The sequence below is a fragment of the Engystomops pustulosus genome, chromosome 6 (genome assembly GCF_040894005.1).
Source record: "Engystomops pustulosus chromosome 6, aEngPut4.maternal, whole genome shotgun sequence".
In the NCBI taxonomy this organism is placed as follows: Eukaryota; Metazoa; Chordata; class Amphibia; order Anura; family Leptodactylidae; genus Engystomops; species Engystomops pustulosus.
The window spans coordinates 157,437,958-157,464,127 of NC_092416.1; the positions used below are offsets into that span (position 1 = coordinate 157,437,958).

General features: G+C 43.0%; 2 protein-coding genes across 3 annotated transcripts; both read right to left on the reverse strand.

The window, feature by feature from the left end:
• Positions 1-1,610: 1,610 nt before the first annotated feature.
• LOC140064792 (lysosomal protective protein-like) lies at positions 1,611-11,610 on the reverse strand. Of its 2 annotated transcripts, none has more exons than XM_072112025.1 (15): positions 11,066-11,610; positions 10,628-10,788; positions 10,447-10,558; positions 10,298-10,348; positions 9,889-9,975; positions 8,052-8,207; positions 6,471-6,562; positions 5,379-5,463; positions 4,913-5,004; positions 3,887-3,959; positions 3,069-3,217; positions 2,781-2,856; positions 2,281-2,370; positions 1,981-2,082; positions 1,611-1,863 (listed from the first exon to the last, which is right to left on the reverse strand). In XM_072112025.1, exons 1-15 carry the CDS (start codon positions 11,066-11,068, stop codon positions 1,780-1,782), a joined length of 1,413 nt encoding a protein of 470 aa, XP_071968126.1. In that variant the 5' UTR covers positions 11,069-11,610; the 3' UTR covers positions 1,611-1,779. The 2 variants fall into 2 exon arrangements, with proteins under 2 accessions (XP_071968126.1, XP_071968127.1); XM_072112026.1 differs by lacking the exon at positions 11,066-11,610 and adding an exon at positions 10,931-11,059.
• A 3,648-nt stretch (positions 11,611-15,258) lies between these two features.
• On the reverse strand, positions 15,259-24,500 carry LOC140064782 (lysosomal protective protein-like). Its single transcript, XM_072112010.1, has 15 exons — positions 24,342-24,500; positions 23,897-24,060; positions 23,425-23,536; positions 23,295-23,345; positions 23,125-23,211; positions 22,256-22,411; positions 20,307-20,398; positions 19,078-19,162; positions 18,887-18,978; positions 17,951-18,023; positions 17,521-17,669; positions 17,301-17,376; positions 17,110-17,199; positions 16,603-16,704; positions 15,259-15,793 (listed from the first exon to the last, which is right to left on the reverse strand). Exons 2-15 carry the CDS (start codon positions 24,058-24,060, stop codon positions 15,710-15,712), a joined length of 1,413 nt encoding a protein of 470 aa, XP_071968111.1. The 5' UTR covers positions 24,342-24,500; the 3' UTR covers positions 15,259-15,709.
• Positions 24,501-26,170: the final 1,670 nt, after the last annotated feature.

Here is a 26,170-nt window from a genome sequence, read left to right on the forward strand (position 1 = left end):
CGTAACTAGGAGAATCAGGGCCCCACAGCAGACTTCTGAATGGGGCCTGTTCATCTTAAAAAAAATGTATACATTAGTATATATTCATACACACACATTTATACATTCATACAATCATGCAATCCAGTAGCTGCTGACCACATGGAAGTAGACAGCAGGAAGCAAGTGATGAGAGATTCTGCCGTCCTGCTGTCCCCGACGACATTTCTTGTCTGAGCTCCTGTGTAGTGTGTATGATGTGCTCTGTTATATACATATTATGCTGTACAATGTGCAGCATAGTATGTACACTCACCGGCCACTTTATTAGGTACACCTGTCCAACTGCTCGTTAACACTTAATTTCTAATCAGCCAATCACATGGCGGCAACTCAGTGCATTTAGGCATGTAGACATGGTCAAGACAATCTCCTGCAGTTCAAACCGAGCATCAGTATGGGGAAGAAAGGTGATTTGAGTGCCTTTGCACGTGGCATGGTTGTTGGTGCCAGAAGGGCTGGTCTGAGTATTTCAGAAACTGCTGATCTACTGGGATTTTCACGCACAACCATCTCTAGGGTTTACAGAGAATGGTCCGAAAAAGAAAAAACATCCAGTGAGCGGCAGTTCTGTGGGCGGAAATGCCTTGTTGATGCCAGAGGTCAGAGGAGAATGGGGAGACTGGTTAGAGCTGATAGAAAGGCAACAGTGACTCAAATCGCCACCCGTTACAACCAAGGTAGGCAGAAGAGCATCTCTGAACGCACAGTACGTCGAACTTTGAGGCAGATGGGCTACAGCAGCAGAAGACCACACCGGGTGCCACTCCCTTCAGCTAAGAACAGGAAACTGAGGCTACAATTTGCACAAGCTCATCGAAATTGGACAGTAGAAGATTGGAAAAACGTTGCCTGGTCTGATGAGTCCCGATTTCTGCTGCGACATTCGGGTAGGGTCAGAATTTGGCGTCAACAACATGAAAGCATGGATCCATCCTGCCTTGTATCAACGGTTCAGGCTGGTGGTGGTGGTGTCATGGTGTGGGGAATATTTTCTTGGCACTCTTTGGGCCCCTTGGTACCAATTGAGCATCGTTGCAATGCCACAGCCTACCTGAGTATTGTTGCTGGCCATGTCCATCCCTTTATGACCACAATGTACCCAACATCTGATGGCTACTTTCAGCAGGATAATGCGCCATGTCATAAAGCTGGAATCATCTCAGACTGGTTTCTTGAACATGACAATCTTTGGGATGTGGTGGAACGGGAGATTCGCATCATGGATGTGCAGCCGACAAATCTGCAGCAACTGTGTGATGCCATCATGTCAATATGGACCAAAATCTCTGAGGAATGCTTCCAGCACCTTGTTGAATCTATGCCACGAAGAATTGAGGCAGTTCTGAAGGCAAAAGGGAGTCCAACCCGTTACTAGCATGGTGTACCTAATAAAGTGGCCGGTGAGTGTATATAATGGTGAACATCTTCCATTTGTTAGTGAAGAAGCTGGATGGCAGGGCCCCCTGACACTATGGGTCCCAAAGCAGCTGCTATGGCTGCTACCACTGCCGTTACGCCCTAGGTATCAAGTCGGTCTTAGGCCATGGAGAAGAAAATGCTAGCTACACTTCAGACCAACACATTTTTTTTATTTCAAGAGGATTTATTGGTTCCATGCAGAATAATTCTTTAAAGTAATCAATAAGATTTAATCATTGCAGAGAATAAAAGCAGAATGTTTAATATATTTGAAGACGTCTTAGGTGATACTTGTGGCTGTGACTTGGAGCGTGAGGTCTAGAAGGGCTCATTCTTGATGAATCTCCTGAACATTTGGAAAGCTTCTAAAGGTTTGTCTGTTGGCACCATGTGACCGGCTCCCTGCCAATCAAGAAAAAGAACAGGTGGGAGACTGACACTAATATATATAGGCGAAGAAAAGTTGTACACGGTCATTTTAAACAATATTGACAATGGCGTCATATGAGAAGTGGATACCTTTATGGTTAGAAGGGTGAGGTTGGCATACTGTGTGGCATAACCAGCAATCTGGGTCTGCTCTCCATCTTTATACATCCAAGGATGCTGTGACTTCAGTACCTACAGAAGAAGCTTACCGTATATTATATACAGCATTATATAAAGATGATATATATCACAAAATTAGGAAGAAATATCCAGGAAGATTTGGGAACAATTGGAGGAGATTTATCATGGAAACTATGGAAACCATGGATACTTGAACAGTTCTGCTCTAAGAGACTTATGATAAATCTCCCCCATAATACGTCTACTTACCTTCATACCTAGGGAATGCACATACCACTCGATACCCAGAAAGTTGCATGCCATGTCAGCGTCTCCATTATACACTAGGATGCGGTACTTCTGTGGAGAAGTATAAATGTCCATTAATGGTAAGTAGAGATTAGCGAACCCGAACCACACAGCAACCCGGGTTCCAGTCAGAAGTCCAGGTGCAGTTCACCCCCTACATCAGTAAGACCCATCACGGGTGTTATCCTTTACATGCACACCACCATTTTCCCAGGCAGCGTTGCTGAGATCGTTGCCAAAATGGCATTGCAAACAGCATATAAAGGATAGCACCCTGTGGGTGAGCAATTATGCTTGACACCCTTGATCCGTGCAACCACCGTTAGCATTTGTTTGGGTTCTGAATACTGATAGTTCTATTCATCACTAATGGTAAGTGTAATTCACATGTTTTGTCTATCATTGTGCAGGACACCAAGTATTATAGTCCTCTACAATGGTGTTAGTCCCTGCCTACTTACCTTCGTATTCAGGAGCTGATAATATTCCTCGCGTGAATTTTCCATCTCCCTCTCAAAGTCACGAAACACTTTATCGCTGTGATGCAATACAAGGTCATATAACATAAGCAAAGAGATGTAAACCAGAGTTTATAATACATATATATAAGTATACAAATCTTATCCGTAAAATTCTGACTGGGTTTTTCATGGATAAATTGTTAAAACAAAATGAATGATATAAATTGTAAATAATATCAGGCTATGACTAGCTACGCAGGTAAAATAAGCAGTAATGAAATGTATTACTTGCAGATCTCCCATCGGGGAAGTTCATCCGGTATGTGTAACGCAGAGCGCACCTTGGGGTTGTTCAGGTAGGTAGTGAGGTCTGTGTCATCCACACAGGGAACCCCCATGGATATTGTCATGTTCAATCGAGAAATATCCCTTAGTTTCTGTAGAATGAAAAAATCCCATATTTAGGTCAGTAGTCATGGTATCACATGCCCAACTGATCCTAAAGCTAAATAAAACACAACAATGACTTTATGGAACAATTTAGTCTGCGGCGTTTAATATAGGTTACATAAATAACTTAATAAATAACCAATTCATAAATAAAACTCAATTAAATAAATAATCAATTAAATAAATACTCATTAAAACTACCATAACAATTCAAACTCATGTAATAATTCTCAAGTTAAAATTAATAAACCTGATGAACTGCTTGACAAGGCAGAATTCACTTCATTTATCTCCTCCTGTGCTTCCCGCCTAAACACAGCTGCCAATCAGCTGTCCAGATCCAGATGTTTTGCCCAGCAACTGGAAGCTTCCAGAGAAGACTGTACCAACTACTGCACTAGGTAAGCGTAAATAAAACTTCACATTTAGCCCAGCAACAGCACATACCAATCTTAACCAACTCTATTAACCCTAAAAATACCTAACTCCTACAACTCACTAAAGCTAACACATACATAACTAACTAAAGAGAGAGGGGGGGTGATACCATGCAATACCATGTGATACCATGCGTCCCCCAGGTTACAACTGGGGGGCCCCTATCATGAGCAGGTGTAATGCTTTACCTATCACCTATGTAGTATTTGGTATCTTACCGTAATGAACTGGGAATGACCTTCAATGGACATTGTACCGGGATGATAGACTTTAACATAGTTCCCATAATCTCTGCAGAAAGAAAAGTGACCTATCATGTAAAAGATTATCATGTAGAAGACTGTAAGAAAGGTCAACCACCTTTAATCTTATTCCCCCCCCCCCCCCAGTCATGTATCTTTGAATTCTTCCGAGCTACACCAATTCTCTGGATTTCCCCAACCCATTCCCATCCTTCAGACAGGCCTATAACATTCCCTAATCCCATTCCACTTCAATTGGGAGAAGTCCTAGAGACATGAGTGGGAGGTGTGTGGAAGAATAATAATAATAATTCCTTTATATAGCACCAACAGATTACGCAGCGCTGCACAGAGTTTGCCAAATCAATCCCTGTCCGCATGGGGCTCACAATAAAATCAACCTACCCGTATGTTTTGGATTGTAGGAGGAAACCAGAGGACCCAGAGGAAACCCACGCAAACACAGAGAGAACATATAAATTCAGATCACTGGCCGATCTAAGAGCAGAGCTTTGTAAATGAGGGGGATTCATTTAAACTGTGTTCGGAAGGAGATGAGCAACCAGTGCATTGACTGGAGTCCTCTATGTGGCGTCCATGTGGCGTAAAAAATAGACTGTCATATGAGGAAAAAATATTGAAAAATCACATAAACTTTATGGGGGGGGGGGTATTTATCAGGGCTTCTGCGCCAGGACACCGGCATAGAAGCCCTGAAATAATTGCAAATGCTATCTTATTACTTGCACTTCTTTCCGCCATCTTCTCATCGGGGGGGGGGGGGTCGCGGCTGGCCAGGGAATGGGCACGACCGGTGGAGGAGTGGGAACTTATTTTTAAGACGGAGCCTCTTGATGTAGTAGGGCCTATCTTACGCCAGGATCAGGGACAACTTTGTTCCATGTTTCTTCCCCTTGTTCTGTCAGTAACAACTGTCCAAACTAGACTTAGGTGACACTCATGCGTAACCTAAGGAGAGACTGTTTTGTATGATCCTTGTACCTGATCTCTCCAGGTTTTCCCCCCACACATGGCTGATAAAGATTATACATATTCAGCATGGGGCTGAATGCCTTGGAGAAGGCGTCTTCAACCTAAAAAGAGAACGATAAACATCATCCTGATTACAATTGTAGACTCTATGACGTCCGTTTTTCGGTTACTGATTTGATGTGCTTGTGTGTGCCAAAAATGAGTGATACTGCCACGCATTAAAGGGGCTTTTCCACTAAACAATTTAGGCCCTATCCAAGGTGCGGCACTCGGCAATCTTCGTCAGCTCCATACAGATGGATGGGGCAGAACAACATGCGCGGACATCCTGCTCCACTCATCTCAGGGAGCAACGAGGGGTCCGACGGCAGAACCCTCTTCTCGTGTTCTGTGGGGGTCTCATCACTGGAGTAAGTATGACATCATCTATGTATTATGATTGTACATAGCTACCACTGGTGGCAGTAATACTTACTGCGTTACTACATTCTTCATTTTCGTAGTCTAAAAAATTGCAACTTTTTTTTTTACAGCAAGCAGATTCCATAAGAGACCATGACCTTTTTGAAGAAAATACAAGAAGTTACAGACTGAAAATTATTGGGCATTATGTTCTTATATGAAAAGTTTTGAGTAGTTTTTCCGCAATTTTGTACAACATTTCGAAATACAGGCAGTCCCTGGGTAATATTTGTTCTTAAGTTTGTTCTTAGAGGAAATCAACCACTTGTAGTAATGTAGTATCTAAACCAAACAAATGCTACTAATGTGTCCTTAGGATCATATATCCTTTAGACATAAAAATGCTTAATTTCGCTAGAAAATGCCTTTATAAATTATGCAGATTAAGTTCCTGTACAGCTCCTGTACAGGAGCACAAAGGTGGGGGCTGAGAGCTGAAGAGTGAGCAGCACAGACAAGTCACATGTTGATTTTTGAAATGCATCCAAACCAAAGCCCAACCCCTGGGACTACACAGAGGATTCTGTCAGGGTGCAAGGTAAGTTATAACACACAATTATATTGTAATGCAAATGCTTAGAGAAAGCAATAAAAGATATATGTGGACTGCAGCTGTAATGGGTTTCTGTGTCTTTAGTGAAAATGAGTTTTGTGGTGACAGGTTCCCATGAAATTACGGGGTACACACTCACGTTTAAAATACAACTTTTGCAGCAAGGCAGCAGTTGACTCTGTGTATGGTGTCTATGATGCAGCTGAGGTACCGGGGCTTAGTGATGTCTACATTTCTCTAATTGTAGTAAGAATATAGTGATAGGATAATACTGAAAGTCACTTCTAACATTAATACTGCAAGTCACCATGAAAATGTATCCAGTCTGTAGGAGGTATGTTACAGAGCAGGAGGAGCTGAGCAGATTGTACAATAGTATCCTATGTGCGGGCAGCATGTTATAGAGCAGGAGGAGCTGAGCAGATTATACATAGATACATAGATTTATATTCAGTTTTGTGGAAAAGTTGTAGTATAAATTGCCATACTTTATTCATTTATATCTATGCTACTTATATGCTTATTCACAATAGGTGCCTACATTTGACTTACTTTATGTGTAAGATACCATGGTAATATGAAAAATACATGAGGGAATCTTGATCTAACAAATAATCAGTAATTCCATTTCCTATAGCAAGGCCCTAAGATGACAAAAAAAAAATATATATAGCATTCAGCATTCATATCATCTGTCATAAACATCTCTTATCCTATTGGATAAGACATCTGTGACATCATATTAATACACACTTTGGGTAAGGTGGTAGTTGGCAACTCTCCAGGAACATCCTATAGAGCAGTGATGGCGAACCTATTAGATACCGGGTGCCCAAGTAACAACCAAAACCTAATTATTTGCCATCAAGTGCTAATATGACAATTTAAACAGTAAATTATTGCTCCCTGTTCTCCCACAACATTCAGTCGTATAGACCTCCTGAGTAAACCAAAAAAAGTTTAAAGCAGGAGAAGCAAATTCAGACATCATTGTAGCTTCTTGCCAGGGTCTCTTGGGTCTCATGGGGCCAGCAAGGGGACCCACACCTTCTTGCTCTTCTTGCAGTCCCAATCAGTGAAGGTTGTGTCACCTTAAAAAAAACATTGAGAGCAGCAACTTCTATAGTAACTAGAAACCTGCTGTTAATGTCATATTAAAGATAAAAAATCACTTCGGATCTCATCACGCACTTGTGGTTCTGTGGTTGACAGAACCAAAGATACAGGCAGTTAAAGGCATAGGAACTGGATCTATATCTGCAACTCACATTTAAACTATATCTTTAAAGAGGTTGTCCCACCTAAGCAAGTAAGGCCCTATGTCCAGGATAGTGCCTAACATGTAGATCGGTGAGGGGTCTCAGTGATAGAACCCCCACGGTTTAGAAGAACTTCTGTCACACCGGTCGCGCATGTATGGTCTGCCCCGATTATCTCTATGGAGCTGAAGGAGATTGCAGAGTACAGGCGGTCTCCTACTTAAGAACACCTGACTTACAGACGACCCCTAGTTACAAATGGACCTCTGGTAATTGGTAATTTTCTCTACTTTAGTCCCAGGCTACAATAATCAGCTGTAACAGTTATCACAGGTGTCTGTAATGAAGCTTTATTATTAATCTTGATTCTTATGACAACCCAATATTTTTAAAATCCAATTGTCACAGAGACCAAAAAAAGTTCTGGCTGGGATTACAATGATAAAGTATACAGTTCCGACTTACATACAAATTCAACTTAAGAAAAAATCTACAGACCCTATCTTGTATGTAACCCGGGGACTCCCTGTACTTGCTTAGATGTGACAACCCCTGGTATATCCTTGGTTTTATAGCTCACAGAACCACAAGCCTGATGTAATCAGAAGATGAGATTATTATCTTCATATTATACATGGATGTTTCTAGGTACTACAGATCCAAAGATAGGGGCATCCGAAATTACTCTCCCCCTGCAGTCTCCAACCTTGACTCATCTCAGGCGAAACTTGACTCTTCCCAGCTCGTTTTCACATGACTTTTTAGGAGATTTATTTAAACTACAGGCGAGATACCACATAGAAGGTGATTTCTAGGAAGGACATTTCATCTCTTACTTAAGGGACTGGTAGACTAACATCTGCTGACAGGTTACCTTCAGGTTTATGCTGCTGTCCTTCATCACCTCCACTGCCAGAGCAGGAACATAAAAGCCTCCATAACTCTCTCCTGTTATGTAAAAATCATTTTCAGAAACCTCTGGAAACAGGCGGAAAAAGTCCTTCAGAGCCATGTAGTTGTCCTTAGCGGTCTGGAGAAGGAGAAAATAGTTCATAGAGGCAACGCACTCCTTCTCTAGTGTGTATGGTGATCTGGTGATCGGCAGGGGTTATTTATTATAAAGGTGCACATCTATTAATACAGAATTTTGAGCAACTCATAACACACATTTATTGGCTTCTTTTAATGGGACACTGGAATTGGTGTGTTTTTGTATAAATTATTTACAGAATCTTTAAAAAGCGCCAATTTCTGAAAAGCGCCAATGAACTGAAACAATCGTATTGAAAAATAGGGGAAAACTTGCTGATCAGTGGAGGCCCATAGATCATGGAAAGGGGTCCATTGTACTTCAAATGAAAGGAGTGGGTGGTTGGACATTCACACTCATACGCCATTCTCTGTTTACGGCACTGACAGAAGTAGCCAAGTAATGTGCTCTGTTATCTCAGTAAGTGCCATTGAAATTAAAATAGAGAAAAGTGAAAAACCAACCACCCATTCTGGTCAATCGGGAATAAAACAGACCCCCATTTTCACTATCTGTGGGGGTTCCACCAGTGAGACATCCACCGATCAGTATATTATCCCCTACGCTGCAGATGTTGTGAACATTTTTCTAATACTATATACTTTATTAATAAATTCTCCTCAGGGCTTATTCACTAGGATGTTTTGCAGCCATATCACGGCCCCTATAGACTTCTATGTCTCCTGGTCACAATGCCGTGAGCACATGGTATGTCACCACATTGTGACCGATTCAGACGGCCGTGCTGCTCGTCTTCCTATGAATGGAGGTGGTGTGAAGAGCGCTCACCCCTCCATCCTCCTCCCTGCCTTTTGCTCCTCATAGGATCCAGTCAGGGCAAGCACACCGCTGTGTGAATGCAGTCTTAGTTTGTAAAAAATCTGCCTACAAGATTGAAGATGAGTCTCTATCTCCTCTCTTTCTCCTATTGTTTACATAGCTGTGAATGTTAACCCTTTCTGGTCTCTCCCTGGCTGTAGTTTGCTATGAGCATTATGTTCAAACATCAAGCTAAAATTAAAGCGGTTAATCCTTAATATCTAAACACACACATGGAGATTAGATGAGCACATGCAGCCTGCACACTGTACAGGCTGGAATATGCATCATTTTTTTTTTTACAAACTAAGCAGAATTTGTTAATAAAGCATATTAGAAAAATGTTCAGCGCATCCCACTGCTCACAATATAAAAAAAATTTGTCTCAAATGACGTATACACTGTAAGGCTGGTGAAACACAAGCCAAACATAGAACTGCTAAATTGAACTCAGTGGGGGAGATTTATCAGAAGTGAGGTAAAACTGTTCTGGTTGCTAATGGAAACCAATCAGAGTTCAGCTTAGATTTTATAAACAGCTGTGGGAAAATGAAATCTGAGCTCTGATTTGTTGCCATGGGCAACTAGAACATTTTGTCTCTCTGACACTTCTGATAAATCTCCCTCAGTACGTCACACCAGTTTAGCAGTTTTAGCAGTTCTAGATGAACTGCAGAAAACAATACTTCAACCTATTTGTATGTATTGTTTGAATACCATGTAGACTACAAGTTTTATGTTTTCTCTTAAAGATCAAAAATATATTTAAAAAAAGCATTTAAACTACAAAACTTTATTCAAATAATATGTAATTTTCTGATGTTGCCGTCAATATACAGTTTGTGCTGACACAAGATCATACCTGTGAGTCACCTATTTCATATTCTTTGTCATCCGAATAGGAAAATCCAACTCCAGCAGGAGACTCCAGATACAGGACATTTGCAATCTACATAATTAGGAAGAAATATGTTATAATTAGGTGGTGTTTGCAATAAGGAATTGCTGCCTTGGGACAATATGGTCTGAGACGGAAACACAACCAGGTCAACTTATAGATGAGTTATGCTGGTAACCTCTTTGTTTGTGGGGGTTAGACCCTATTCAGAGGTTATGTACCCAACATACATCAGGTATTTATAGGATTTATAGGCGAATTGGTATGTAGGTAGATAGATACGCAACATAAATATAGAGGTAAGACCATACATGTGAAAACTGGAGAATCTTGGTGATCTTAAATAGAAATATCAGACAATGAAAATTGTCACCTTATTCCAGGAGTATTCATTGTTCCTCAGGGTCCTGCCGTCTGGTTGAACCTTTTATAAAGATAAATTGGTACATGATATATATCGATATTCACAGAAGGAAAAAAATCACCAATATTAGATCTTCTCAAATGATCTTCTAGACCCACCATGAATGGACCATGCTCAGTCAAAAGACCAGCAAGGCTGCTGCAGCCAGGACCTCCGTTCAGCCACAAGACCAAAGGACAAGATTTGGGATCATCCTGACACTCCACAAACCTACAAAGAGGAAGATAGTGAAGATATACAGAGATTGTGCCAAGTGGTCATTGGTCACTGACTACTCACCAGTAATGGAGATGTTTTCCACCGGAGATATTGAGAAATCCTGAGAATTGTTGAAATGAGGGTTGGTTATCCAGACCAGGGAGGTTGGAGATCTTATCTACCTCAGGAGCTGCTTCTCCTGGATGACCACCCAGAAACATCAGACAAAGCAGTGGAAGAATCTATAAGACATGGTAAAGACAAGAAGAAGCAATGGATGCAAGGGGATAAAATCACAACCAGGCTGCATCTCAAATCCTCAGACATTACTGAATACTTTACATAGTATGGATTTATATGACAAAATATACAAAACCAAGTTACATATTTGAAAAACCCAGGAGATGATTGGTAAAAGAGGCAGTGAGCATTGAGAATCCTTCAAATAGACAGGTATCTTTGGCCTAGAAGAATGGAGTCACCAGCTGTCAGTCAGATTTAGACATGTTTACTCCTCACCATCTTCTGGTCCCGGGATATTACAACTTGAAGTCTATGAGGTGAGGCTTTATAGACAACCACACATGACAATACCCGTTAACCGTCATATGTACAGAAACCACTAATCACTTCCATATCTGTTATCAGGATGACACTAAATCTGTCAACGTGACAGAAAATTGGCTGCAAGAAACAGATAGGTTATGAGATTACAGATAAAAGGGCTCCAGTTTACTTTTACATAGACACATAGGTTTGAAAAAGACAAATCTTCGTTTAGTTCAACCTTTTCTCGACAGATTACGGACAGTCCCGGACTTTAGAACTTACGACTGACAGAAAACCCCTAATTACAGATGGACATCTCTGCCTGATGTGACCTCTGTGCGGCTCATAATTTACAGAACTTTATCCTGAGGCTGCAATGATTAAGTGTAAAAGTTATTAAAGGTGTCTGTAATGAAGCTTTATTGTCAATCATTAATCCCATGACAACCCAAAATTTTGAAATCCCAATTGTCACAGGGCCAAAAATGTTTTGTCTGGTGTGACCAGGGGTACATCATCCATGAGTCAAGTTGAGCCTCTTGCCTCAGGCAGCACCACCTAGAACAAGAAGGGGGGGCAGTCACCTGCTATAAATTTTGAAATCCCAATTGTCACAGGGCCAAAAATGTTTTGTCTGGTGTGACCAGGGGTACATCATCCATGAGTCAAGTTGAGCCTCTTGCCTCAGGCAGCACCACCTAGAACAAGAAGGGGGGGCAGTCACCTGCTATAAAGCAGCATCTGACTCCTAAAAATTTCTCTTTCTCTTCACACCCAATGTCAGCATGGAGAACCCACCTTCTTAAAGGAAACCTACCACCATGGATCTAGCTATTAAGGTAGATCCGGTGGTAAGTGCATCTAATGTATGTAAGGATAGCCATTTTAAGGGTTAATCCTTTACCGCCATTTATCTTTTTAAATCTTTAATTGTGCTAATATGCTAATTTACCAAAGAGGCTACTGGGGCGTGGAGTAGTCGTAGCTGAGGATACACGGCGCGGATACTCCTTGCCTTGCCTCTTTGATCCTCCTCCCCAGACATCATCAGCGCACACCTTCAAGGAGCAAAAATGCGCTGACAGGTTCCCTTTAAAGTTGGCTCAACTACATTTAGACAAGCCTGTGAAATATAGTGAGAATATAGTATAGTCAGACACAGAGAGCAAAATTGAACATGTAAAAGACCTTAAAGGGCACCTACCACCACAAATCTACCTATAAAAGTAGATCGGGTGGTAGGTGGATCAATGGGACGTGAGGAGAGCCCTTTTAAGGGCTAATCCTCACATCCCCGCATTTTTTTGGTAACTTTTATGAAACGTTTATGCTAATTTTATTATGCGGCTACTGGGGCATGGAGTAGCCACATCAGAGGTTACACGAGGCGGCTACTCCACGCCCCGGTAGCCACTTTACCCCTTCTACTCACCATCTTCGGCGCGCAGCTGCTCGTAGCTGCGCGCCCTCGTCCAACGATCCGGCAGTCTGCACATGCGCAAAACAGCAGGCCCGCGCCTGCGCGGTCACTGCTCCGAAGCCGGGGTTGCACAGGCGCGGGCCTGCTGTTCTGCGCATGCGCAGACTGCAGGATCGTCGGACGAGGGCACGCAGATACGAGCAGCTGCGCGCCGAAGATGGTAAGTAGGAGGAGAAAAGATGCTACCGGGGCGTGGAGTAGCCGCCTCGTGTAACCTCAGATGCGGTTACTCCACGCCCCAGTAGCCGCATAATAAAATTAGCATAAACATTTCATAAACGTTACCAAAAAATTGCGGGGACGTGAGGATTAGCCCTTAAAAGGGCTATCCTTATGTCCCATTTATCCACCTACCACCCGATCTACCTTTATAGGTAGATTTGTGGTGGTAGGTTCCCTTTAAAGGGTCCTGTCACCAGCCCCCACAAAAAAGTACTGTATATTATTTTCAAAGTTGCTGGCCAAGTCGTGGCTAAGTTTCCAATGCTGCATGCAGCCAGTAAAATGCACTTATATCCCCGTTCCGAGCCAACTTAGGGGGGTTGGGTTATCAACCCAGCATTCGAGAAGGCAATATCCATCATGGCCACCTCGTCAGCTAACTACGCCTTTTTATATGCATAGACCCACATCAAGCCCTACCCCCTGCCTCTTCAACTCCCCCGTCGGGCCAGTATCTTGACCGGGTTTCTGCACATGCACAGTGCTAGCGGTGACGACTGGCGTGCTGCACACGTGCAGAAATTCGGACGAGACATTGGCCATATGGTTGTTTGGATTGGATAGCTTGTTACCCACATCTGGCGAGAATTTCATGTCAATAGCGCCTTCCTTCTACAGAAGCGCACCAGCATCAGGCATGGTAGGTCATACAGTGTGGGGATATTACCTGATTTATCTGTAGTATTTGATATCACCTCTAGTCAAACATTTTCTTTTAAATTCAGAAAATTATCAGAACATACTGGAATTCTTCTAATCCCCAATTCAGGAGATGACATTGATATAAATGTAATGTTTCCAATACACCATTTGTTAACAACATTCCGAAGATGAGAGGCAGAAGCCGCTGGCCTCAGGGATGTTTGGGAAGCAGGAGAGAAGCCCCGGGGAAGAGGTAACCAGGTAAATACAAGACCATTTCAGTGGAAAATGAGCAGGTGCAGGCATAAGTAGTTATACAAGGTTACAGCCCCTAGCAATGCTAATTATCTTGCTACACACAACATCAGGGTTTTAATAAAAATGGTTCCCAAACTTTTATAAGGCACTGCCCACTTTCTGGACAGCAGAACCAGTGTTATTTGATGGGTCACTGATGGATAGTTCAGTTCACTTGAGCCTGTAAAGTTCAACAGTTACATATACAGTATGCATATTCTATTTCAGCCACAGCTTCCTGTTTGACAAGGGGTCTGCTTTTTCTTTAGCCAAATGAACTCGCCCCTGCTACATCATTCACCCCTTTATCTGGAAGGAGCGTGTGTGTTTGTGAGACTCACTAAAACAAAATCAACTCCTCACTTACCCTTCCTTTGGAATTTTATTCAGTGCTCTCTAAACCCCTTCATTCACTCTCCCTCAGGAAGTCTCTTCAGCACACGCTCTTAACCCCCCCTCATTAACTCCACTCTTAGGAATTCTCTTCAGCAAGTGCTCTCAACCCCCTCAATCAGGAATTCTCTTTAGCACTGTTAACCCCCTCATTCACCTATCTTTAACAATCTTTTACCTAGTCAACTCACCATTTCTTCTCTTGCATTGGCTTACAAACATGGGCCCAGGATCCGAGTTAGTATTCTTGCCTGTCACTTGCCTACACTGACCTACACCTTAAATGGCCTTCAATTCTGTTTGCCATGTGGGCACCATAGCTTAATGTCCTCTTTCCAGTTATGCACAAGCCATTAGAAACAAGAGATTACTCTAGCGGTAACCAGGCTAATCCCTCTGAGAAGGCCAATACTTCCTTTGCCCTTGTTTCCTTGGTCATCCCTTTTGTATAATGCCTAAAAGCTCAGAGGGCTGACATAAATTACAGTCAGCCTCTCATACTGATATAGCCCAATTCAAGCATGTGTTCATCTGAGTCGCTGCGACTCTGGCCACGTCTCCAGCTGCTCCCTCATTCCCCCTCCCTTCAACCAGTATCATCTGCAAATAGTGTTAAATTTGTGCACTTGCACAGCTAGGGCCGCAGTGGGTTACTGTCCTCTGCCAGCACGGTTTCTTGTCACTAGGCAATGAGGCGCTGGTGGTGCGCTCCTTCTGACAGTAAAAAACATACATGCAAACGTTAGTATAGTGCTGAAGGAACCTATAATTCGGTTTAATAGCGAAAACCTGATGACAAACTCCCTACAACCCTGCAGATCTCCCCCGGTCACAGCAGAATTTTAACGGAATTAAAGCGGGAGATTGACTTATTGCGGATCCTTGCGGAATGGCTGTAGGATAACCACTGGAGCAAATCCTACCACCATTCCACAACCGTGTGCAAAGACCCCAAGAGTGCCGAGGCTAGCGGGAAACCCTCTAGATGAAAGAAATCACAACACCGAATATAATTTTGTTGTTTCTATTCTCCCACTTTTTTTTTTTTTGATAAATCACATGCACAAAAGGACCATTATTCCATACACTTGATTCCTATTTGTCAGCACAGATGATCAAAATGAGAGACTCTAAGAAATCAAGACTTTATTGGAGTTGATGACTTTCCAGTTTTCCGCAGTTTGTGGGGGAAAAAAAAAAAAAAAAAACGAAATTAGATTAAGTGCAAAAATCACAGCGGTACCAGCAGAAGTCCCTACTATGCCACATCTTATGAGGGACATGTTGGTAGGTCAATGACTTTTAGATTAGATAACCCTCTGTAATTAATCATATGAAAAATCAACTTGAGAAATATTGGTGAAGAATTGTATTTCAGTGCCAACAACCACCCTGAGACTAGAACCCGTTCAAGGGAGACAAACAAGAACATGTATATGAAGGGCATACGAGTTTGGTCAAGAAATGGGACATTGCATCAGTTGTAGATCAGGCGATGGAATAAGTGCTATTGGATCTTGAAGGCGGTGACCCCCCCTTCCCCATAAATATTGTGCGAGCTGAGCAGGAAGGGCCAGGATTTAGAAAGGCTCATTGTTAAGAAAGCGGCTGAACATGATAAATGCAGAGCTGGGCTTGTCTGTCGGCACCATATGTCCGGCTCCCTGGAAGAAAAGAGTAAGAAAGAAACATGACATGGATGCACCTGAGACTTACATCAAATTCATCTTAATTAGTCAACCAGTACCTGCTCTGCACTGATGAAGGGCAAGAACCCATAACAGCCGTCTACGGAGAAGATTCTGGTTTGCCTTACATCCTGTCATATTGCAATACCTCCAAAGGGTTGAACATAGACTTTTATGGGGCGGCAGTAAAGGAGATCTGACAGCTAATTTACTAAACTCATGTCCCAGGGAGGAGAGCTTAGCCCAAAACACTTTCTCCACAATAGGAAACAGTACCACCTTAGTATAAAGTAATGATAAGGGGTGCGTAAAACATGAAAGTGAGGTCCCTGGAGACAGGTTCCCTTTAACAGAACATCCAAAGGATACTGTATAACCACCATCATCCCCTCCTTTTGCAAGAAGCCTTTTACGATCACATAAATATGTGGTAGCCCACGAGGGTGTTGCACTCTTAAGTTCTACGAGTCACAGAAAGTGCCAAACCCCAATGAGATGACACTGTCTTATAAGGTGTGTGAAATTTTATACATTGTGATTAGCACCCCTCCTACCCCTTATGTAATGGGTTTTTTCAACCTGTCTTTAGGAAAAATTAGGTCCCTGGTGACAGGTTCCTTTAAAATGGGCGTTTCAGGAATTCCGTACAATTCCTTGGGGGCCATGACTGTAAAAAGACCAAACACAATGCAGTTACAGTTCCTAGGTGGGTATCAAACATCTATTAGCTCTAGCTTCCTGGGGTTGTTCAGATCCAGAAGAAGACTGCTACAGTTTTATCATACCTTGATTGTAAGGAAAGTCAAGTTGGAAAATTCCTTCACAAATCCTCCAATCTGTTGCTGGCCTCCATCAGTATAAAGCCACGGTCGGCGCTGTACCTTCAACTAAAGATCAAAAAGTACGGGTCAGAAGAGGAAATCATAAAAATCCCCAAAATAGATCTTAAAGAGGCAGTGTGGGAGTAGGTTTTGAAGATCAGACCAATTATGGTCCAACATCAGACACCCCCACTGTACAGTGTATAGCAAGATGGAGCTCAAACAGGCCACATGATAAGTCACATTGCCTTAGTGAAGTGTCATGACTGCTTCAAAAACAGCCGACTGATGTGGGTGTCTTATCTCTGCCCATTGATATTAACTCATATATGCCAACAAGAGGCAATCAAAAAGAACTTTTGGAATGGCCCTTTATGAACTCCAAACAGTTAACTCCCTCTAGTGGTATCTGCAGGTAGATCACTTCAAACTGCTATATAGAAGAAAGAAGAGAACAAGAATAGTACTTACCTTCTGCTGCAGAGAATCCACAAACCACTCATCACCCAGGAAGTTGCAGGCCATGTCTACATCTCCGTTATACACCAGAATATGATATTTCTAGAAAGATACATGGAAAGCTTCATCAGTTCTACATTATCCTGCATGTGGTGTATTATGCATTTCCTACATCTAATACATACTCTCCGGCTGAGTCTTACCATGGCGCTGAGCAGCTTCAAGTAATGTTCCCTCATGGATTCGTAGACGCGCCCATAGTACTGGTAGACATCAAAACTGAGGGAGAAATTAGTTTAAAGTCATTGGTTTAGGTGCAAATATCAAGAAATACAGTAAAACACATAGGTTGTGACCCTTCAGGAACACAGAGGGTGTAAGGAGAGTCAGAATACACTGGTTATATCCGTATGATATCCTCACCTGCATACTTCCCATTTGTTGACCTCAGGGGACACGTGCAGGGCCTTCCTGACAAAGGGGTCATTCAGGTACATGCTGGAAGCCGTGCTGTTCACACATGGCGGGTCCAATTTAACAGCCTTATTTACAGCGGATACAAGAACCAGCTTCTGCAGCAAAAATAAGAGGACACAGTGAGAAGTAATAAGAATGGAGGTCACCGATAGGGATCAGTAAAACAACTCCTAAAAATCCCCCTTCCCCACAGGATAGGGAATAAGCGGGGGCATTAAGCTTTGCATTCTGTATTGCATCAGCTCGTCTTGAAGTCCCAAAGCAATGAATGAAGACCCGACGTGGTAGTCAAAAGCGATACAGGTCAGCAAAGGGATATTCAGAAAGAATAACAGGACTAAATTTTAGGGACAACTAGTCTTTATACTGTACATACCTTGTCAAAGTGTGCATGCATTTTTGGTGAAAGCAACCCCGGGTAGTAGACAGCGATGTGATCCCCTTTATCCCTGTAAAAGACAAATAAAGAGAAGGTCATTGCATCTGGAACATTAAAATTAAAAAGATATGGTATAAGGCTCCATGCACACTACCAGGTCGTAGCACATGGCTGGCTGGAAAAGGGAGGGGGGAGATGAACACTTCTCATCCCTCCCCTATCCATAGGGAGCCAAGTGCATCAGCCAAAAATCTTCCAAATATAGGATCTCCTCCATCCATCTCCTGATCTTGTGTCATGGTGCAATGAGACAGTGTGCCCACCGCACTGTGACCGGGTGTAACAGACCTCTATGGACGCTGTGATCTGGTGGAACAAATTGAGATCACGGCCCCCCAATTTGGTTGTATGCATGAGGCCTAAAAGTCTAGAATATTAGTTTCCCAATGTCACCAGGAGCACAGGTCAAAATGCAATATTCTTGACATAGGATGAAAATATCAACATTCTTGATATTATCATCCAATAAGAGGATGGACTCTCATCCTAGAGGCAAGGGGTTGCATAAATATAAAGATATCCATCTTATTTGTCAACCATCTCACTGGATCACAGAGATTTTTGGTTTAAGGTTTATAGGCATAAGCACCAGTGCAACAATACATTCTGTTGTGGATATTGGGCTCCGCTTGGAAACGTAGCTACAAGAATACATTTTAGGCATTACATTAAAAAATTAGCCATAACGGTGAAAGACTGGGTGTTACTTTTACAATTTATTGTGAAGGTTGAGGTTAATATCATTGGGATGGATACCACATATAGAGATTACCACTACATACATACTGGGCCATGATGCCATGCTTATGGCTTATAGTTTGGAGAGGACAGTGAACACAATTCAATACGTGGGGAGGGTAGGACAATACACACCGGATCTCGCCTGGGGCTCCGCCAGCACAGTTCTCGTATAGATTATAGATGTTCAGTCCAGTGCTGTATACGTCATGCATTGCCTCTTGTACCTGCACAAGAATTCAGCAAAAAAAAAAAAAGAAAAACATTTTTTTTGTGCAATTATTCAAACTATGAAACGCCATCTTTACCAAACACTCATTTCATACCCGCAGGGAGCACTCCGTGTCAGGGCTGTTGTAGAATTGACATTTTCCATCTTTACAGCAGAATTTTTGCAGTTGTGACCACAGACTATGAGAGATGGAACAGAAGTGGAATGTTACATTCAGATCTACAACTAATACATCATAGTTCACAGCTAATATTATGTCAGGAAATCCAGAACATCAGAAGAATACCCACCATCTTCAGGTAGTGGTACTTGTCAAAGTAGCACCCACATTAATGCCAAAACGTATGTGTCTTCCTGGGGTTCCCCACCGGACAAAAATTTATACTGGGGGCCCCCAAACTTCATCATCCTTTAGGAAATGGATCCTACTAGCCAACCCCCCATTAATACATCTATATGCAACCCCCCATAAGTAATGCATCCATCTCAACCCCTACCAGCTATGCAGCCCCCAGTAACATACACCTCAGACCACACCAGCCATGCAGTCCCATGTAACATGCATATTTTCAGCTCCCCTGACCTTACTTCAATCATCCTTTCCCGTCAAGGCCCCTCCCCTCCAAACACATGTGTACAGCCACTAGCCCTGCGAGTTCTCTCTTCTCCACATGTAGTTTGATGTTACAACTCCTCTACTTCCTGCACCGAAAAGAGACTTTTCTGGGAGGATGCCCCCCTTCCCATGATTCCACACCTTCAGCAACTCCATTGTAGACACTACCGCAGCAGGGTCTGGTCAGGGAGGTGTGTGACCTGTGTTGTCACTGGGAGCTGCAGTGCATTGCTCCAGCCAGAAACCGTCAGCTCACAGGGACTGGGAAGCAGTGTGCAGTAGCACAGCTAGCTGTCACTGTGAGCGGACTGTCCCTGCCTGGCAGGGAGCGATGTGCTGTGGAAGCGCTTCTGCGCATCACTCCCAGTTCCAGAGAGCGACAGTCAGCTCACTGTCTGGGAAGGCTAGTGACGCGGCACATGTCAAATGTAGAGATGTCTCACCAATTGTGACAGACATTGTCATCTGGTGGGGGCCACGGGGCACGCGCCCAGAATTCCCGCCTATAATACAGTACTGTACAGAACATTGCCAAGACCATTACACAACCCTGCCAGCTTTTCTTCCCATAGAAAACCTCTCTCCTGCTAAGTGATACACATACTGGACTTTATAAGTTTTTTTTTTTTCTCCAATCTCATCTCCTTAGAATGACACCTTAATAGACATAATACAATAGCAAGAGAAGTAGTAACAATGCCACTTACTCGCTGCCCAGGATCCCATGGTAATAAGCAAAGAAAACCAGGGAATTATCATTACTCTCATAGCTACTCAGACCATTGCCCACAGCAATTCCCTAGAGACAGGAAAAGAGAAAAACTTGTAAGCACAATTAATCACATCTATGGAATGCTTTTTTTTTGTCAGTAGAGCAGCTTAAGATTTAGGCCATCCAAACCCATGAAGTCTAAGTAACTCGAAATCTACCTGCACATGATTAGGACCTGCTCTAGTAACCGGAGTAGTGGAATCCACAGCTGTGTGTATGAGCCCAAAACATTCATGTGATTGAGCCCCAACAATGTCCCAGCCCACCCAAGATCCTCTGCAAATCCCTTTAACCCTTGACAATTATTATCCTTTGAACTTGAGGATAGGACGACACGTCTGCAAAGAGTCCTTGAATTATTTGATCAAAAAATGTTCCTATTGGCAAACACAACCTATTAGATTTATAGATTAAATATACACACAGGAGACATTTGTTTTACTGTAACACGGGACTAGGTTAATAACCATGACAGTTTTCTCCATAAAGGAGATAGGGCAGCGCACTCCTGCCTTACTCTGCCTGATCATAGACCTGTGCAGTAGTAACTGGCTTCACAGGTTTGATCAGGCAGAGTTCTTCAGGAACCCGCTACCCGATCACCCTGGTAGAGTTCAATAAGATGGGAGACATTTATGGAGAAATCAGCTATGGTCCCATAATACAGTAGAATAAAGCCACTCTGCATATACATCTATGATGGGGATCTGAGCCATCACCCCTCTGCCTCCTGAATCGGCTTTATTACTTAAGTACGGGTGACCCTCTTAGCCCAAGTTAGGCAGAGTTTGATCCCAGTTACTGGAATTTTTGCTCCTCAATGCCCTAGGCCAGCAGATAAAACTATAGTAACACATGGCCCAGTATATTTGGCTCATTTACAGGGCGTTCCAGGTCTGTATAGCTTGGCTTAGCAAGGCCCCAGATCCCCATGTGCCTTCCACACATACTACAAGAACTTATTCAAATAGTTGTGTATGGTATTATAGCCGAAATGCAATGCCAGACACTGCCTGTAGATAGGGGTGGTGCCGTTTTGTTTGCAAGAAAGCAGCTATGCAGCTTTAATTGTGGATGACTCAAACCAGCTGTTCCAGGGATCAAAGGAGGTCACAGAAAACTAGTCCTCCATCAAAATCTGCTGACTAGTCACCATGACACAACACAAGTTAATTATAACCAGAAATGTAAGTTCGGAGGAAGTCAGCAAGGAAGTCTAAAATATTTTGTATTAAGGTTCTGGGACCTTAAAAGGGGTATTCCCATGAAGACCAGAGCTTTATATATACCCAGGATAACCAAATAACATTCCCCAATTCAAGGTTATTAACAAAAAGACAGCATTTTACAGGTATACGCAATTCCAACCTGTCTATCAGTCCTGGTTGCCCCCAATCAAACTGTAAATCTCCTGATTATAGTTGTGCATGGTAGATTCTTCTCATGAATAGCTTCTCCTCTCTGCACAACGGAGTGTGCTCTCTGCCCCTCCGTTACAAGAGGAGCTCACACAGACACTTCCTGCCAGCAAGCAGCAGCGTGGCGAGCCTAATCTACAAGCAGGATAACATCTTTATAGCAGAAGAAGTAGGTGTAGCAGATCTGACTGTGTTATAGCCAAGATGTAGCAGAGCTAAAAAGTGTGTCATTGTGTGTTACAACCATCTCATAGATCTCATCATTTCTCATCTGTGATAAGTCTCATCTCTCTTTTTCTATGCAAGATACTAGTGAATGTTCAGAAGCTAAATAAAAGTGTAGAAAAACCTGTACCCTGATAACCTGAGCACATTGTCGGCACACAGCATTTTCCATCCATCATGATACTGTATCCATCTGTTACATCTACAGACACAGTTCTGATTACACAACGACAATCTTTACCTTGAGATTTATACTGTCATCTTGAGAGACCTCCACAGCTAGAGATGGGACATAGACCCCTCCGTAGCTCTCGCCTGTGATGAACAGATCATTTTTACTGTATTCTGGGAAGAGCCTGTAAAATTCCTTCAAGGCTAGGTAGTTATTACGGGCAACCTGTAAACAGAAGAAAACATGGACCGGGTTAACCACATGCATATACACTGAGAAACCCATATATTAGAAACTTATAGTCACCATAATACATCAGTACTAGACACTGCAGTTATACATTTCACAAGATCAGACCATGAGATTAGAAGGGACAGAAGCATGTGTCACATTAAAAGTTTCCTGTGTGTCGTCTGCCAAGAACTTATCTACACTTAACGTGTCCAAAAACAGCAAGGATGGCCATACCACCCAGATTAGAATATGAAAACGTTCCATTCCTCCTCTGACAAACTAAGAGAAAAGAAGAAGAGCCAGAGAATGTGCATTTCAGCCACATCTACTTAAAGGGGTTGTCCAGAGGTTGACAAACATGGCTGCTTTATTCTAAAAACAGCGCCACACCTGACCATGGTTTATGGCGGTATTGCAGCTCAGCTGTATAGACATGAATGGAGCTTAACTGCAATACCACTAGTACCCATAGTTTTTTTTGGAAGAAAGCAGCAATGTAACCTTAAAGGGAATAAATGAATGTGTGATCATAGGGGTAGTGATTGCCAAGCACCCACATAGGAGGGGGAGGGTGGGGTTCCATAAGACCCCTGACCCGGTCTATACTAGTAATATGTAGATTGGCTTGATAGTCTGCCTAAGTACATAAGACCCATAGATATCAAAGGTAAAGAGGACGCCCTGTATTGTTGTGCCTCTCTTACCTCAGTGTCATTGGTCTTGTAGTTCTTGTCATCTGAGTAGGAGAAGCCCACCCCGGCTGGAGCCTCCAGGTACAGGACATTTGCAATCTGAACACAACAACAAAAAAAGTTAAAGCAACACTAAAAGCAAGTACATGAGTGCGAATACTAAAATTTGGCAGTCCACCCACCATATTCCAGGAGTAGGGGTTGTACTCCAGGGATGACCCATCAGGCTGAATCTAGAAGAAAACCAGACAAGGTCAGAGAAACAATCAGACGACACAATGTGCTTATACAGAGAGATCTCCCGAGACATACAAGGAAGGGGCCGTGTTCTGTCAGCAGTCCATCCAGCGAGCTGCAGCCAGGACCTCCATTCAGCCACAGGACCAGGGGGCTGGAGCTGGGGCTCTTCTGAGACTCCACAAACCTAGGGATACATAAAGTACAGGGATTATGGGGTCTACAGGAACATAAGGAGCAGGGGGCAATCTAATAACGTTCTGCCAGTGGCCCCTGGTTTTGGTTGACATCCCATTGGATAGGTCAAGTTGCTTAAGGGGCTTACCCCCCCATAACCAGGTAAAGGTCTTAGGGCAGGTATCACTCCCTCTCAATGGAAATTATAGCAGTGAGATATGAGAGTGGTCGCCTCTTATCTAATGATTAGCGAGACCCCTGAGTCCTGTAGATAACTTCTTGTGACCAGAAAATCCCTTTAATCAGAACTACAATTCTATCCAGTGATGTTATATAACACCCCACATAGAGACAGTGAGGTAATACTCACCAGTAGTGGAGATGCTTCCCTCCAGGTACATTCAGGTAGCCGGAGAACTGGCGGAAAAATGGCTGCTTCTTCAACCCCGGGAGGTAAGTGATCTCATCTGATGATGGCGCAGCATCTACTAACACAGCTCCCAGGAGCACAGCACAGCACAGGAACAGATGCATCTACAATGGAGGAAGCACTGGAAGTACACAGCTGCTATCTTACAAAAAACAGCGCCACCTGCAGGCAATGGTAGTGCCTGGTACTACAGCTCAGCTGCACTGAAATGCTTGGGACTAAGATGCAATACAGGATACAACCTGAGGACAAGTGTGGCGCTGCCGAACCCAGGAAAACACGTCTTACAGCACAACCTCACACTTATTCCACTGATGTGGCTGACACCAGAGAATAGTAGATGGGATAATAGCCAGGTCGGGGCTCCGTGGCGGCCGCTGCTTACCTTCTTCCTCCCGCTCCTCTCCGCCGCTCACTTCCTTCTCCTTCCCCTGTCTCGCTCACTTTCATATGATTCGTGTCACGTGACTCTAATCTCGTGGCCGGAGGTCACGTGCCCCGGAGCTGCGCGCAAGAACTACAACTCCCGAGATGCTTTGCGAGCACAGGCTTGTCCGATAGGGGGGTATATTATAGTTTGGGGAAGTAGGGTGGTCTCTCAGGGCCATTTCATGACATGTGAAACAATTTGTAGGGTCTCTGCTCAGCATAGAGTGCACAGTGCTCCCTTTTTACTATGTTATCTGTAGGAACTGCATTATAAGCAATTTTCCATTGTGATATTATTATATTGCATAGAAGAAATTGCAGGCGCGATAAGAAGTAAAAGACAAGATATAAAAGTTTACAGACAATCCCCCTCTCTCCAATACGGACATTAATTGGCCTGGTTACTGGCGCTTGGCAGTTTTGTTGCGTTTTTTTTCCATTGCGTTTTTGCATCCTTCAAAAACGCATCATATTTGCATTTTGGCTTTATCAATGGGTTTTTGGATAAAGTGTCTTAACTTGGTGTTTTCTCCCCTGCGTTTTTCTGTCTACGTTTTTTTAAGGTGCATTTTCATTGTGTTTTTCAAAGATGTTGCAGTTTTTTTTCATGTGTTTGAGGTCTGTGTTTTGAAACTCATGATGGGATTACATGCACAAACAGCAGAGAGAAGATCCGTGCGTTTTTACAAATTCCAAGAGACACAACTGCATGCAATTACCGCACATCAAGCATTGTGTTTTTATAAACACAAACGTAAAGTTAACATTTGAAAAACGCATACATTTTTAATGAGTTTGAAATCGCAGCAGAAACGTGTATCACAGGCTTTAGAGCTTTGACCTGCGTGGTTGCCCTGTTATTCCTCCTGGAAATCTATGACTAATTATTCCAATTGCTTTGAGGGTGATTAGAAACTGTCAGGGCTCGGTCACACAGTGCATTTTGGTTGTGTTTTCATTGCATTTTGAATCGCATTACAACAGCTGAGATGCGGTGATTTGCCTAATTACATTACTGTTAACATTTGCGTTTACAAAACGCTGTCTATACATGATTTAACGCATGCGTTAACACTGTGTTTACATTTACGTTTTGTCAACGCTCTGTTGAAACATGCGTTAACGTCCTGTTTACACTGTTTACAAAATGTATACAAATGTTAGGCCGCGGTCACGCGACCGTTCATAACGTGGCGCTAACGCACAGGGGCGGTCCTCGGCCCAAACGCACATGCGTTTCCAGAGAAAGGCATGCGATCGGCTTATCAATCGCATGCGTTCGGGCCTGTGCGATAGCGTCGCGTTATGAACGGTCGCCTAGCGGTACGTGAGACCGCGGCCTTAATAGTTATGTAATTAGGCAAATCACCTCTGCTCAGCTGTTGTAATGCGTTTAAAAACGCAATGAAAATGCAACCGTTGTCTATTTACGTGTAATGTTTACCCCCTGGTGCCGCAATATCATTATTATTATTCTAACTAGGTTGGAAGCTTTTAATTGATTGCGGTTGCGTTAACTTTTGCATTTTAACACTGCGTTTGATGTCGGAATGTTCGGGAAGAAGCCGGACAACTCTGCTCCTATGCAGTTAAATATATAATAAATGTGTCTCGTAGGGGGACATGTATCACTCCTATTGCTTTCTTTTTGGGGTTTTTTTAAGCAACTTTTTGTGAGACTTTTCGCAGTTGGAGACTTTTTAGATGCAGAATCAAGTAGCGCATCAAAGTTCGCCGCCTCCAGGATGGAATGCAGTTTCCGGATTTATCTTTGTAGCTCAGATG